Source organism: Anneissia japonica, unplaced genomic scaffold, assembly GCF_011630105.1.
Source record: "Anneissia japonica isolate Jap-2015-1 unplaced genomic scaffold, ASM1163010v1 scaffold288221_len503873_cov180, whole genome shotgun sequence".
In the NCBI taxonomy this organism is placed as follows: domain Eukaryota; kingdom Metazoa; phylum Echinodermata; class Crinoidea; order Comatulida; family Comatulidae; genus Anneissia; species Anneissia japonica.
In genome coordinates this window covers 455,307-469,240 of record NW_022686204.1, presented here as the reverse complement: position 1 = coordinate 469,240, position 13,934 = coordinate 455,307, and the positions used below count along the sequence as shown (strand labels likewise).

The 13,934-nt window shown below is 32.5% G+C and overlaps 1 protein-coding gene across 1 annotated transcript in view; it reads left to right on the top strand.

Moving 5' to 3' along the window:
- LOC117114095 (CMP-N-acetylneuraminate-beta-galactosamide-alpha-2,3-sialyltransferase 2-like) overlaps positions 1-13,934 on the top strand; it is a 25,261-nt gene extending 11,327 nt beyond the window's left edge. Inside the window, exons 3-8 of the mRNA XM_033257641.1 lie at positions 1,170-1,354; positions 1,966-2,053; positions 2,655-2,746; positions 6,043-6,088; positions 9,281-9,400; positions 10,262-13,934. Coding sequence (XP_033113532.1) covers positions 1,170-1,354; positions 1,966-2,053; positions 2,655-2,746; positions 6,043-6,088; positions 9,281-9,400; positions 10,262-10,450 — 720 coding nt within the window. The 3' untranslated portion in view covers positions 10,451-13,934. The remainder of the gene's footprint in view (positions 1-1,169; positions 1,355-1,965; positions 2,054-2,654; positions 2,747-6,042; positions 6,089-9,280; positions 9,401-10,261) is intronic.

Below are 13,934 nucleotides of genomic sequence, written 5' to 3'. Positions count from 1 at the left end.
GAAATACTTGCATTTTACAGGGCTTTAACATAGCATTAACGTTACAAGCCATCAACAGTCCAACTGGGGTATACTAAATGTGGCCAAGAATGGTCAACATGTGGCTCAAACTCCCAACCACAAGTTTCAGAACATAAATGAAAATTGCTACTCCAAACTGCCCCCCCCCCACCCATTATCCTAATACCTTAAACTGTCACTAATATTCATAATAATTAGAATTAGTAATAATAGTTCATAATAATGATATTAAAAATATTGTTATTGTCACTAATAAATATTCGAAATAATATAGTTTAGTCATCATCATCATCAGTAGCCTGTCAGGCCACTGCTGGCCGATAGCCTCCTCAACTCCATTCTGATCTGTTCTTTGCCAGATTTTCCCAGTTCGTACCATGCTCCTTCTGAAAAAGATCAACTACATCTCTTAGATGGATAGTTAGTAATATTTAATATTATCATTTTAATAATACACTAATTTTGTTCAAATTGTTAGATTGAAAAAAATACCAAGTAAATGATTATGACCTGAAAAAGTGCAAGAAATTAAAAAAAATGTTCTCTCGGTCAGTAATCCAATAACTGTAGAAGCTAACACACTTTAAGGCCAAGGAAAATTCATGGTTTGTTTAACACGAATGACCTTAAGGTTCAATTTACTTCACAAAATACCTCAATCAAGTGAATTATCAACTTCCTCTAAATGATTAAGATTACATTAGATGTTTACTTTCTTATTACAGTTAAAGTTCACTGTGTTCAAATCCTGACGAAATATTTTTTTTTCGCAACCAAAACAACTTCTCTTCATAAGCCTCATAATTATATCAGGGCTGGAAAAAGTGCGCGACCGGCAGTCGAAAGCACCATGAATGTCCCGGAGGATTTTTTTGGGGAAGAAAATTAAAAACAATAAACTGTTGGGCTGTATAGTGTACAGATAACATTTGTTGCTGAAGGCATTTTACCGAGACAATTTTAATGGTCAGAGGCATGAACATTTTTTTTTCCAGGCCTGGTTTATGTAAGCATCATATCTTTTTGAAAGGGATTCTTATGATTAGGACAGTGATATCATTTGCTATTGTTATTCCATGTGCCTATAAATGAATAATAATTTTGCATTGGTGCACAAAATAATTAATATAAACAATTTGTCTCCATAGAAACTGCAAGGTAGCAAAAACAAAGATGTGGTTGGGGTGATGGAGTCAGCTTTTAAGATGATTCCAGATGTTGATGTGTATAAGGACCGGTCAACTTGCAGACGATGTGCCGTTGTTGGAAATTCTGGTAACTTAAGGGGTAGCAAGTATGGTTCACATATTGACGCTCATGATATGGTCATAAGGTGTGTTGATGTGTTGGTAAACTTTTGGTTGTACCTTAAATGTTGTTTATTTTTATAAGGTAAAGATGATTGATGTTTTGCTTGGAGGATCAGAGACCTAAAGACTTTCTGGCTTATTGTTTCCTCCACAAACAATGAATGAGTCTATGGAGTCATAAATTTTTATCTTCATTGTAAAGTTTTATTTTGATTTTATGAACACATATTACTACTTAAACTATTATATGATATGTTCCTTCTTATATTGTATTCATTGTGTGAAACAATAAACTGAAAAAATCTAAAACTTTGGTTAAAATTAATTTATTAATGGTAATGGCGTTATACTTGTAAAGCGCATAATACAAAATCATCTTTATGCGCTAAGAAAACACAGCCCAAGTGCAAAAAAAGGAAGAATCAAATACAAAAACTAAAAGAAAAGGAATCAAGTTCAGAATTAAAAAGATGGGATTTGAGTGAGACTAGAAGACAGTCAAAGAACTATTAATTTAATATTGGAAATGGTACAGTCATTGGTGAATGGATTGATGATGCTGGTTGTGGTGAAGATACTTTTAATACTGATGGTTTTGATAATTAGAAACAATATTTATATCTCCATTTATCAGGATGAATGAAGCTCCAGTAACTAACTTTGAGGAAGATGTAGGATACAGGGAAACGCATCGCCTCATGTATCCAGAGAGCTTCTTCAACATCAAACCAATTCCATCTTTCCAAGATACATTATCTTGGAATTCCGTCTTTCCGAGATAAATTATCTTGGAATTCACTCTTTCCAAGAAAAATTATCTCGGAAATCCGTCTTTCCAAGATAATTTATCTCGGAAAGACGTCTTACTAAGTATTTATTCCATGTTTCCATGATAATTATCTTGGAAACTCGGAAACGCGGAAGGTCACTTTAAGCTTCCGTACGTTATACTTGTAAAGCGTATAATACAAAATCATCTTTATGCGCTAAGAAAACACAGCCCAAGTGCAAAAAAAGGAAGAATCAAATACAAAAACTAAAAGAAAAGGAATCAAGTTCAGAATTAAAAAGATGGGATTTAAGTGAGACTAGAAGACAGTCAAAGAACTATTAATTTAATATTGGAAATGGTACAGTCATTGGTGAATGGATTGATGATGCTGGTTGTGGTGAAGATACTTTTAATACTGATGGTTTTGATAATTAGAAACAATATTTATATCTCCATTTATCAGGATGAATGAAGCTCCAGTAACTAACTTTGAGGAAGATGTAGGATACAGGGAAACGCATCGCCTCATGTATCCAGAGAGCTTCTTCAACATCAAACCTGATGTGCACTTTGTACTCGTCAGTTTCAAAACTCTTGATGTAGAATGGTTAGTAAGCGCAATGACAACAGGGACGATAAAGAGGTTAGTAGGTTTATGTGCATTGCTTTTTATTTGATCGTTGGGTTTCGAATCATGGAGGCGGCTTCAACATCATGTAAAGGTCTGACCACACTATCAACCTTTATGACAAATATCTGTGATTTGCCCATATATGGTATAATATGACAACATTATACCATATACCCATTATACCCATGTATGTGCAAATCACATTTGTCACTGAAAACCTGATAAAGCTTGAATGTGTTAGTTGTGGATGGCGAATGTCGTGTTTGAATTATTATTGCTAGGCTACACTAATTAAAATACACATTAAAAAATGATGATTGATTGCATATGTGGCAGAGACAAGCCAAACCAGTCACTTGTCGCAAAAATCGATTTTGAGTTATTAATATAGTGTTAGAGAGTAAAATAATAGCTATAAAATGGTAAAAAAATCATTCAAATCGGACATTCCTTATGAAGTTGCAAGCGTTTAAACATACAGCTGTTTAAAGAAGAATATATGAGAAATCAGCCTTTAAAGTTTATGATTTCAGGCAATTCTCATGCAGAAACTATCCTCAAATCCTTAAAAAGTGTTGTTTTAACATTGAAAATGGGGAAAATAACAGCATAAAATGATGTATAGATATGTAAAGATTAGTTTAGTGCAATAAAATAGGTTTTTAAAATTTGACATTCCAGCATGTTTTGGCCATTTTCTGTGAAACACGATTTGCAACGAGTGACTGGTTTGGCTTGTCTTTGCCACATATTATAAAAAATATACAACAACAATAGTATTGCCATAACATGTGGTCGTGTTGCTATGTTAGTACCACAAGCACCAATAGCCTGGATCACACAAAAACCAAGAAAAAAATTTAATATAAAAAAATACTGTAAAAATGCAATATAAATGTATGTATGTATTTTATGTACTTTTTTTCTGAGATAATATGCTTATTTAACCATTTGATCCACCATGGAGCTATGTTAAATTAAATAACCAATTATTATTGCTAGGCTACACTAATTAAAATACACATTTAAAAAATGATGATTGATTGCATATTATAAAAAATATACAACAATAGTATTGCCATAACATGTGGTCATGTTGCTATGTTAGTACCACTAGCACCAATAGCCTGGATCACACAAAAACCAAGAAAAAAATTTAATATAAAAGAATACTGTTAAAATGCAATATAAATGTATGTATGTATTTTATGTACTTTTTTTCTGAGATAATATGCTTATTTAAACATTTGAGCCACCATGGAGCTATGTTAAATTAAATAACCAATTATTATTGCTAGGCTACACTAATTAAAATACACATTAAAAAAATGATGATTGATTGCATATTATAAAAAATATACAACAATAGTATTGCCATAACATGTGGTCATGTTGCTATGTTAGTACCACTAGCACCAATAGCCTGGATCACACAAAAACCAAGAAAAAAATTTAATATAAAAGAATACTGTAAAAATGCAATATAAATGTATGTATGTATTTTATGTACTTTTTTTCTGAGATAATATGCTTATTTAAACATTTGATCCACCACGGAGCTATGTTAAATTAAATAACCAATTATTATTGCTAGGCTACACTAATTAAAATACACATTAAAAAAATGATGATTGATTGCATATTATAAAACAACAATAGTATTGCCATAACATGTGGTCATGTTGCTATGTTAGTACCACTAGCACCAATAGCCTGGATCACACAAAAACCAAGAAAAAAATTTAATATAAAAGAATACTGTAAAAATGCAATATAAATGTATGTATGTATTTTATGTACTTTTTTCTGAGATAATATGCTTATCTAAACATTTGATCCACCACGGAGCTATGTTAAATTAAACAACCAATTGTTATACTGTGGAATAATTCTCAAGCATACATGTCCATTATTAATTATTGTTCGTTTAATATATCTATCGTGGCCCTCCACCCACCTTTATTAATCCCCTTGTCCATCCTTAAAATCCACTCTTATTATTTAGAGTTTATCAATGTTATCACCCACCCACCCTTAAAATATCTACCACCCACCCTCAGTTTTTCAAAGCTACAACCCTGTGAAGGGCCAAATTATATTTAGAGTTGGTCTCACAGGCCAAAGATAATCTCCACCAAGTTGAAAGCAATCGTTTTATACAGCTGGGTGAAACTCTTTCCGCTTAATTGAAAGTTTTTTTGTCGATATCAAATTATAATTTCAATTATGTTACAGTACAATTCAAAATTGGACCGCAGGAAATTTCTGTAGGGACATCTCATCAGTTAGGCAAGACTTTTTTTATACCTTGTTTAGCGAATCCGCCGCCTGCCAATAATGAAAATTTTGAATAAAAATAAAATTGCAAGTAGGACTAGCGAAACAAATTTTTATGAGCACAGTTTGTTGTTATACTTATAAAGTAAAGAATGCTATTAACGAATCACAGTGAACAGAATAATACTCAGAGACATAAGTTGGCAGACCAAAAGTCGGTGTACTGTATGATTTGAAAAGAGGCCTATTGATGATTGCGGAACAAAACACGGACAGAATTTGGTGGCACAGGAATTCCTATTATGACTTCCTTTATTTTTAGGACAATTTGATATACTTTTATGAGCACTGTTCTTTGGTTCACTAACTTTGTATTTGTATTTTGTATTTTATCCAAACATGCAACAGTGTAAAATTAAGTATGGATGTTATCGATGATAAAAGATGTATTAACAATTGAGCTGCTTCTACCATAAATCGTCTCAAATTATGCATCAGGACTCTGCAGTCATTACAATTTTAACATGTCTATGATAAAGTTTTTACTTCCCTTGAGCTATCATCAAATTTAGCTGTGCTAATAAGGATAAAACAATCATGGTAGTTTTTTGGTAGTTCTGTTTACAGGGTTTCACTTCCCTTCATTATTACACCATAAAAGAAATAAATATATTGTTATTTTGTGGCAGGATTGGCCAAAACTAGAAGATAAATCTACAGACTTGCACACTTAGAAATCTACATCAGTTTGCCTTACAAATGTCCTCTAACCCTTTTTATACCCTCTCAATATGTCAGCATATTTCGAGATTAATTCCATGATCACATATTTGTATCTATTATTAATGTGAACACATACTTCACTATATCATTCATCACCTGCAGCTTATTGCTTCATGAAAAATATGAATATTCATTAGCAATATTATAACTGCATAATTAATTAGAAATGATAGAATTTTTATATAATGATTTTTGTTTGAATGTGAGGTGTGAATAAGCTTAACTGTGATTTTTTTCATAATTACCAGAACGTGGCGACCGGTGAAGAACCTGATTAAAGTCAATGCAAGTCTGGTAAGCCAATTACGATACATGCAACTATAGCACCTAATTTTTTGCCTATCTGAATTTAACGATAGTAGCACTGTGTATTGTAGTCACGTTTAGATTGTGTGTTCTGTAATTTGAGTGCTTTAAAGACGTGTGTGTACAGAATATTTTGTATCATGCTTTTTAGAAGATTCTTAGTGTGGAGTTAAAAACATTAAAATAAGACTTGATACAGTATTTTGATTTGTTTACTTAGTACAGTATATTTAAAGTAAGTAGCTTTCAACTGAAAATTAGAACAAGAAAATAATTTACTCGGCAATTACAGACACCTAAAATATAATAAATAGCATTTATGTAATCTTTTATATAAAACCTTAAATTAGCTGGTATCCACTTTAAGAATTTTCTTAGTAAAAAAAACAGTGAAAATGGACTTGTTTTGAACTCTCATTTGAACCTAATATTAATAATAGAAACTTGAATAACATAAATACAAGTGTATACAAATTTATATAAAAATGAAATAAAATACAAAATAACAGTATCTCAATTAGCTTAAATATATACAAAAGTTATACATAAAAATGAAGCTAAGGTACACTAATCCTTTTAAATGAGAAATTAAATGTCTTCAAAATTGTTCCTAATATTATTATAAGAAATTTACATCCTGGGGAAAACATTGCTTTCTTTGACCAAGCAAAACAGGTTAAAGGCATATAAAATTTAGAATTTTCATAATTGTTTTTTTAACATTTTTTTTTCACATTCAGATACAAGGCTGTCTTCTAGTTTAAGCTCGGTCACCCATTTTTAAAAATCTAGTCACTTTTTTAAGATACAATTATGTTATAAAGACAATTTAAGTGAGTGAACTGAACTGAATGTTGACCTGTATGGTCATTAGTCTTTTTATACTGATGTAAGGTCTTTATAGACTATATTTTACTAATGTTGTGCACAAGTCTGAGATTCTCATGCCATGAACATATCCATTTGATTATGTATTTACAGCGGTCTCTTCTCCAGTCCATATTAATCCATTTACCTGTCATTAGAATATTGATGAATGCTTTTTTCCCCTCTGGCTTCTTATTTTCATGCCACGACTGATCCACACTTACACATTAGTGTTGTCGGCAGCCAGCCAACCATAAAAACAGTTTGAATCATTCCTTAATTCTCCACTGCCAAAACATATCACCTCCTCAGCCTCTGCCCCACTATCGTCTATGGGGAGATCGCATTGTGTTTTTGATAAGCTACTGTATGACCTAAAAGAGTGATAATATATACACACCATTGGCCAGGCTAATTCTAGTCTATCTTCAGCTAGATTCTCTTCATTAACACAGCTGGTAACCTAATCCTGTGATGAATATTGCATCTTGTGATCTAACCGAAATAAACACAAGATTATAATACAGTATGTCAAATAATATTGGCTGAGACGTTATAGGTATCCCTGTTCCAAACCCCATAATAAAACTCCATGATAAATTAGACCTACGGAAACATAATTTCATTTCCATTTCATACAGTATATCCAGGAAATGACATTTAAAGAACAAAGCAATTCAATAAAAATATACAATTAAACCAAGTTGGGGAGAATTACACATCTAAATCACAAATGATTCTTTTGAACTAAAATTGACATCACAATCAGACAAAAATGATAGAGACATATGAACATGGTGGTGATAAATAAATATTTAACTATCCATTGATCTCGTTAGCCAATATAATGATCATAATTTCCGCTATCATTTTATGATAATTTTGGCTATCATTTTGGCTAATACCGCGATGATCATCTTGACTAAAATTATTATCAACATCACTGTGTGGTCACCTTCATTACACTTATCCTACTTATACTATTACTAATTACCACATGACAATCTTCTCATGCCATAATTAAACATAATTTTAAAAAATGCTGTTAAAATAGCACTCATATTTTAGAAAGGTTTCAGAATGTACAGTACTAGATAATCAACATCACCATCTAGTTTCTGATGTTGGCTTTAAATATAAAATCAAATTTCCTCATTTAGGGATCAGCTTATAAGTGTCATGCTAACTGCCATTCTAAAAACCAATTATTTTCTAAAGACCGTACACTTAATTGTGTAATTATCACAACTTCCATTACACCGACTTTTGCCGTGATTACTATGTTCTATTAATCTATTTAGAAATTCATTTTTCTTATTATAATTTTGTTTTGTATTTGTTTTCATAGTCGTTTGATTGCTGTTCGCTCATAAGGCCTAAAGTTTACAACATATTTTAAGTATAGTATAATTATAATATATATGGGGAGTAGACCCCAAAAATATTTACAACCCCAGTGAATTTGCTGACATATCATCTCATATCACCTTATTTTCCCAGTTAGTGCCCCTCATTTAGTCCTTGATCCCCTATTAACCTGTTTCCCTATCAGTCCCCCTTCCCATGTCAGGAGTCTTTGATATGCCAGTAAACACAGCTTTAGCTAGACTCAGGAAACAGCACTAAGTTAGGCAGCACTCCTAATTTCCCTCCAAAAGGTAATTAGATCAACAATGTTTCTATTAATTCTGATGTTTTCCCGAGATTACGAGATTAAGTCAGATGCATTTGCCCTTGGGAAAGTTGTCTTCATGTTTTTAGCAAAGCCTCTCACCTACTTAATTAAAAATTGTCAAAGTTTTCTGTTGGAAAAATTGTTAAAGACTGGTTTTTTCCCACGGGCCGGGGTTAGATACTGAGAATATAATAAACATTAGAAATATAATCGTAAATTTTCATACAGTATTGCAAAATAAATATATTTTATACAGTCCCTCTACTATATCACTACTTGCTAATAACTTTTTATGTGGTTCACGCTCTATTAAACTTAATGCAAGTCGCTTAGAGAGGAGGTCGACTTATAGTCAAGTAAAATCCTGCCATTGGTATATATTTTTCAAACCTAGCTAGAAGTCGAAGAGCCCGACAATAGACTAGGAGAAGATATAGTGGTGTTTTTATGTAATTCACTGCTCGAAACATGGAGCAGTACATCCCTTTGAATGACAATGGTTTATTCTATTTTCACTTTTGCACAACATTCCCCTGAACTTCGATGTTGTTGCCAAAATACATAAAGTATTTCTTTCATTAAAAAAAAAAAAATCTGTCAGTTTTAATGTTTAATCTTCCATTTCTTCTATTTTATAGGTGCAGATTTACAACCCAGCGTTAATGAAACAAGCACATGAAGTGTGGAATTTGAAGCATGGTCGTTACCCTTCTACAGGGCTCCTAGCAATTATGTTTGCTCTACACGCATGTGATGAGGTATGCCATATTGTATCCCATCATGAACAACCCAACAGCAAAAAAAAAATCTCACAAGAACAATTTTTTCTAAATCTTCTGAAAATACTAGAAGATAAATTGTTTGAAAAGATACCAATCAATATGAAACTAATATCTTACATTAATCTTGAGTAAAAATCTACATTATAAAAATGTTTTTATCATTGGAGGAAATCTGGATAAGAGTTAGTCCCTATGAAATCTCAGATTTCTCTGTCTTTTCTGAGCAGCACTTAGAAGCACAGCTTAAGATATTTATTTTCCTGTGTTGCTATGACAACCAAGCATTAATTAGTTTAAATGTTAAAGGACTGCACAGTTACTTGGATATCAGAAAGTAGTTGCATATAAAGAGAAAGAACAAAGGGAAATGTCTTGTAACATTTACGTGTTTTAAAATGCACTGTATTAAAAATTTGGTGAGGAAAACCTTAAACATTCAATTTAAACAGTGAAGTGCTAATTTAGAAAGATCAAATAATTAACCAAGTCCCAATCACACACAGATAAAAAAATATATACTTTTTACTATTTACTATGATAATCCCAGGGTTAGATTTATTGGGTGGAGATAATCAGGGTTTAGACACCCTCTCTAAAATATTGGCCACATTTTATGACTCTAGGTATAAATTAAATATCATCATTCCTTTGCTGACATAAAGCCCCTATTCCAACTTCAATTTCTGGATCTGCCAGTCAATTACAAAATAGGTCTCAATTTTAGTATTTTTTTGCAACATCACATGCTTAGAAACTTGTTCTAATTTTACAAATTTTTCTGATTACAATGATATTTCATTGATTTACAGTAGCATGTCTTTTTTGTGCTTTATTCAGGTTGACGTTTACGGTTATGGAGCTAATAAAATAGGCAACTGGGATCATTATTGGCAGAACGACGGAGGCAGAGGAAACTCAGCATTTCGCAAAACAGGTGTTCACAACAGCGACGTAGAAAAAGAGATTTATACGAAGTTAAATTCAGAGGGAATCATAACATTACACATGGGAAATGCACACAAATAAGCAAAAAAAAAATTTGAATTTTTTTCATCTAAACTGAAAATTGTTAGGATGGACATGACTTACCCTTGGAAAAGGAACAGAAAGCTGTCTCAAACAGAGCAAGCCTTTATTCATGCTTTTTTGCATGTTCAAATATAAACATTGTTAGCTCTTCTTTCTTGATTGGTTGATTGCAGTGTTGGCTAGTGAAAGATTTACATTGACAGAGATACTTGTTAAAGCTATTAAATGAAATTTTGAGACAAAAAAACATTATCCCACCATTTGGATTCAAGCCTTAATCCTTCCGACTACCATTTAATTTGTAACCCATTATTACAAATCTGGTTTACAGTTTGATTTGTATTTGTAATACTGGAGGACAGCTCAAGTCAGACTTTGCACATGGCTTTCCAAATGTATAGTTTTCAATGTATTAACTATTATTTCTCCAATTCAAATTATTTGTTAATTGTTTGATATAATCCTTCCATGGTTTTGACCTTTTACCAACATTTTTACATCAATGAGGCAATAACAAAAAACCTAACAACATACAAAAAATTCTAAAATTAAAATTTGCCGGTGGGGGACGACATGTCCAACAGTTGGACATGTCGTCAAACAGGGGGTCTGTAGCAAGATGCCGACTAGAGCCTCGTACTGTAGGGTTCACAGGGAATTGTGCTTTTAGACCACAATATTAGGGATTGGAAATCAAAATAACATTATTTGGATAGGCAAATCATTTTTTTTTTCCCCATAACCTCGTTGTGGCGTCGGACGAAGCCTGTCCGTCGCTGGCGCCACTACTGGTTCTATAGAAAATAAAAAGTAGGATGCACTGAGTTGAATGATGTTTAATATATTTATGTTTCGTAGATAAGTTGGTATCGCTTTTTAAGTACAGATATATTATATATATTTCTAAGAACCAAAATGTGTACAGAACTTAGAATCTGTCCATTACTGTTGTGTATGGTTGCATATAGTTATAAGTAGTCTTCTGTTTTAGGTGCACTTCAGAGGTCAATTTTTCCCCACCCCTTTTTAATTTCAAATTGTTTTAATGTTAGGGTGTATCTATGGCTTGGTTGTTAACATGTTCACTGTTAAATTGTACTTGTGTGTGTATTTAAGGGCACCACTACAAGCTTTCTTGTACACAATATAAACATTTTGTATTGTACAATTAAGAATTCTGGTGTCCCAGTCAGATATATATTTAAGGGGAAAGACTGTCCGAAAGAGGTGGTCTGATGATTACCGATGAAGGCCAGCAGGGGAAACTGCAAATCTTTCAGTGGTCCGACTGTTTTTGACTATTTGTGGTGCTGTTAATATGTATTTAGATTTGATTTTCATTGTATTTGTAGAGTATATAATGTTACCGGAAGACAGACTTCTCAAGATAGTAAAACGCATTTCAGTGACCAAGTCTTTTTCCTAAAATATTTGTAGCACCTAATAATTTGTCTTGAGTGCAAACAAAATATGGGTTGCTTAAATTACAGGATACAGCTGTGGAATTTCTAAGAAATGGGACAAGATGAAGATTTACAGGCCACTTTTTCTTAGTTTTCACAATAATTTATCAGTAATCTGACAAGTATGAGTTGTCTAAGGACAATGTAACCAAAGATCCTGATAGAAAAGTCAATTGTTCCGGACTAAAGACCTATTTATTAATGGTTCTCGGTCTATATATCCATAGCATTTTTGTTTATTTCCGTACATCCGTAATTAGGAAAAATTTCTGTAGCAATACAGAAACCCAGTAAACAGTGTGTTGCTGATGTCAAAACTGCAAATCAGGGTACTCGGTAGTATAAAAAGGTCCTTTGAATATAAATCCGTTGCAAACATTAGGTGTCTGTATATCGGATTAGTTCGTCCACACCTTGAATTTTCAATCTAAGCTTGGTCACCGCAATTAAGGAAAGATATAAATTTATTAGAAAAGTACCAAAGACGGGCAACTAAAATTCCTAAATGTATGAAAATTGTAAATTATGAAGAACGTCTCATAGCCTTTAATTTAACTACTTTAGAAATAAGAAGAATCAGGGGGGACTTAATTGAGACATATAAAATGTTAAATGGAAAAGAGGATGTTGTTAGGGATATGTTTTTCAATTTGGCAATTGATTCCGTTACTAGAGGTCATGGTTGGAAGTTAAAAAAGCCTTATGCTTGACTAAATTGTAGGAAGCACTATTTTTCCCAAAGGGTGGTAAACGAAAGGAATGCTCTTCCATGGAAGCTGAAAGTACCACACAGTTTAAGGGGGGCTATTAAAAGGTCGGAAACGGCCCGCCAGCCCTCGGCACCACTTAAATAACTCAGTGCCGTTACAGTTAGTAAGTTCTGTATTACTTGAGAAGTCTGTCTGAAGAGGTTTCTTGGATGTAAATTTATAATTTTAGTTATAGTAGTATGTTTTTACTGTCATTTAAACACAGTAGAAACAATTGTGGCCTGACAATTGAGATACCGTATTTATTCGAATAAATACAGTGGGCTTTTATTGCTGAGAAGGGTTTTTGAAGGGGCGATTATCATACATGCCAAGTTGGAGGTAGCTAGTGGCTTGAGATTTAACAGGAAATAAGCCCAATTGGTGTGGGTTTAGGGCCCAAAAAATGTTTGGGCTTTGATGCTCTCTACTCTGAATAGATCTCTAGTACTCGCATTAAACCTTAAACATTTGTAGCTAGAATTGATGATTCTAGGCCTGATAAACTATAGAATTGTGAAGGTTTTCCAGTATTTTGATAAAAAGTTTGGGTTTAATAAAATAAAGCTTGAGTGGCGCGTTTGTTCGAATAAATACAGTAACTTTTACTGTATATACAGTAATAAGAATTCATATCATGAGACTGCCAAAAGGATTAATGATGTAATTCACTCAAGGGCCTTTTAATTTCCATTTCATTGCAAGACTTATTCAAAGGGGTTTAGACCCTCAATTTGCCCCGCAGGTAAACTTAAGCATGTCCAAGGGTCCCTTTTGCTCTCCTTGACAGTCTTGAGTGCCAGAAATATCTTTTACTGTACTTGAAAGTTGTTTTCAATTTGTATTACTGTATATTTCTATTAGAATATAAAATACTACAATATTTAGAGTTTTGATAATTTCCACCGATATGCAAGATATAAATTTAAAAATTCAAGCCATTAATTCACCTTTTGGAACAAATAAGTTTGAAATATTGCATCACAATAGCTCCACAACTCATACTATTTTATATAGTTTGTTTTTTTTATAAGACTTAGAGGTATAGATGGAATTGACCTTTGAATGCAGTTCAATTGGATCTTTAACTTCTTGAACAGGTGTCTCCTTTATAAAATTGTGGGCATGATATTTAATCTGTTCTCTAGATAACTATATAAAATGTATGAGAAAGTTGGGACATTTTTTTCAACTTGAGATGCTCATAGCCTAGTAAATTGTACATTTTTTATGGTAACGACTACGGGAAAATAAATTTTCATAACCATA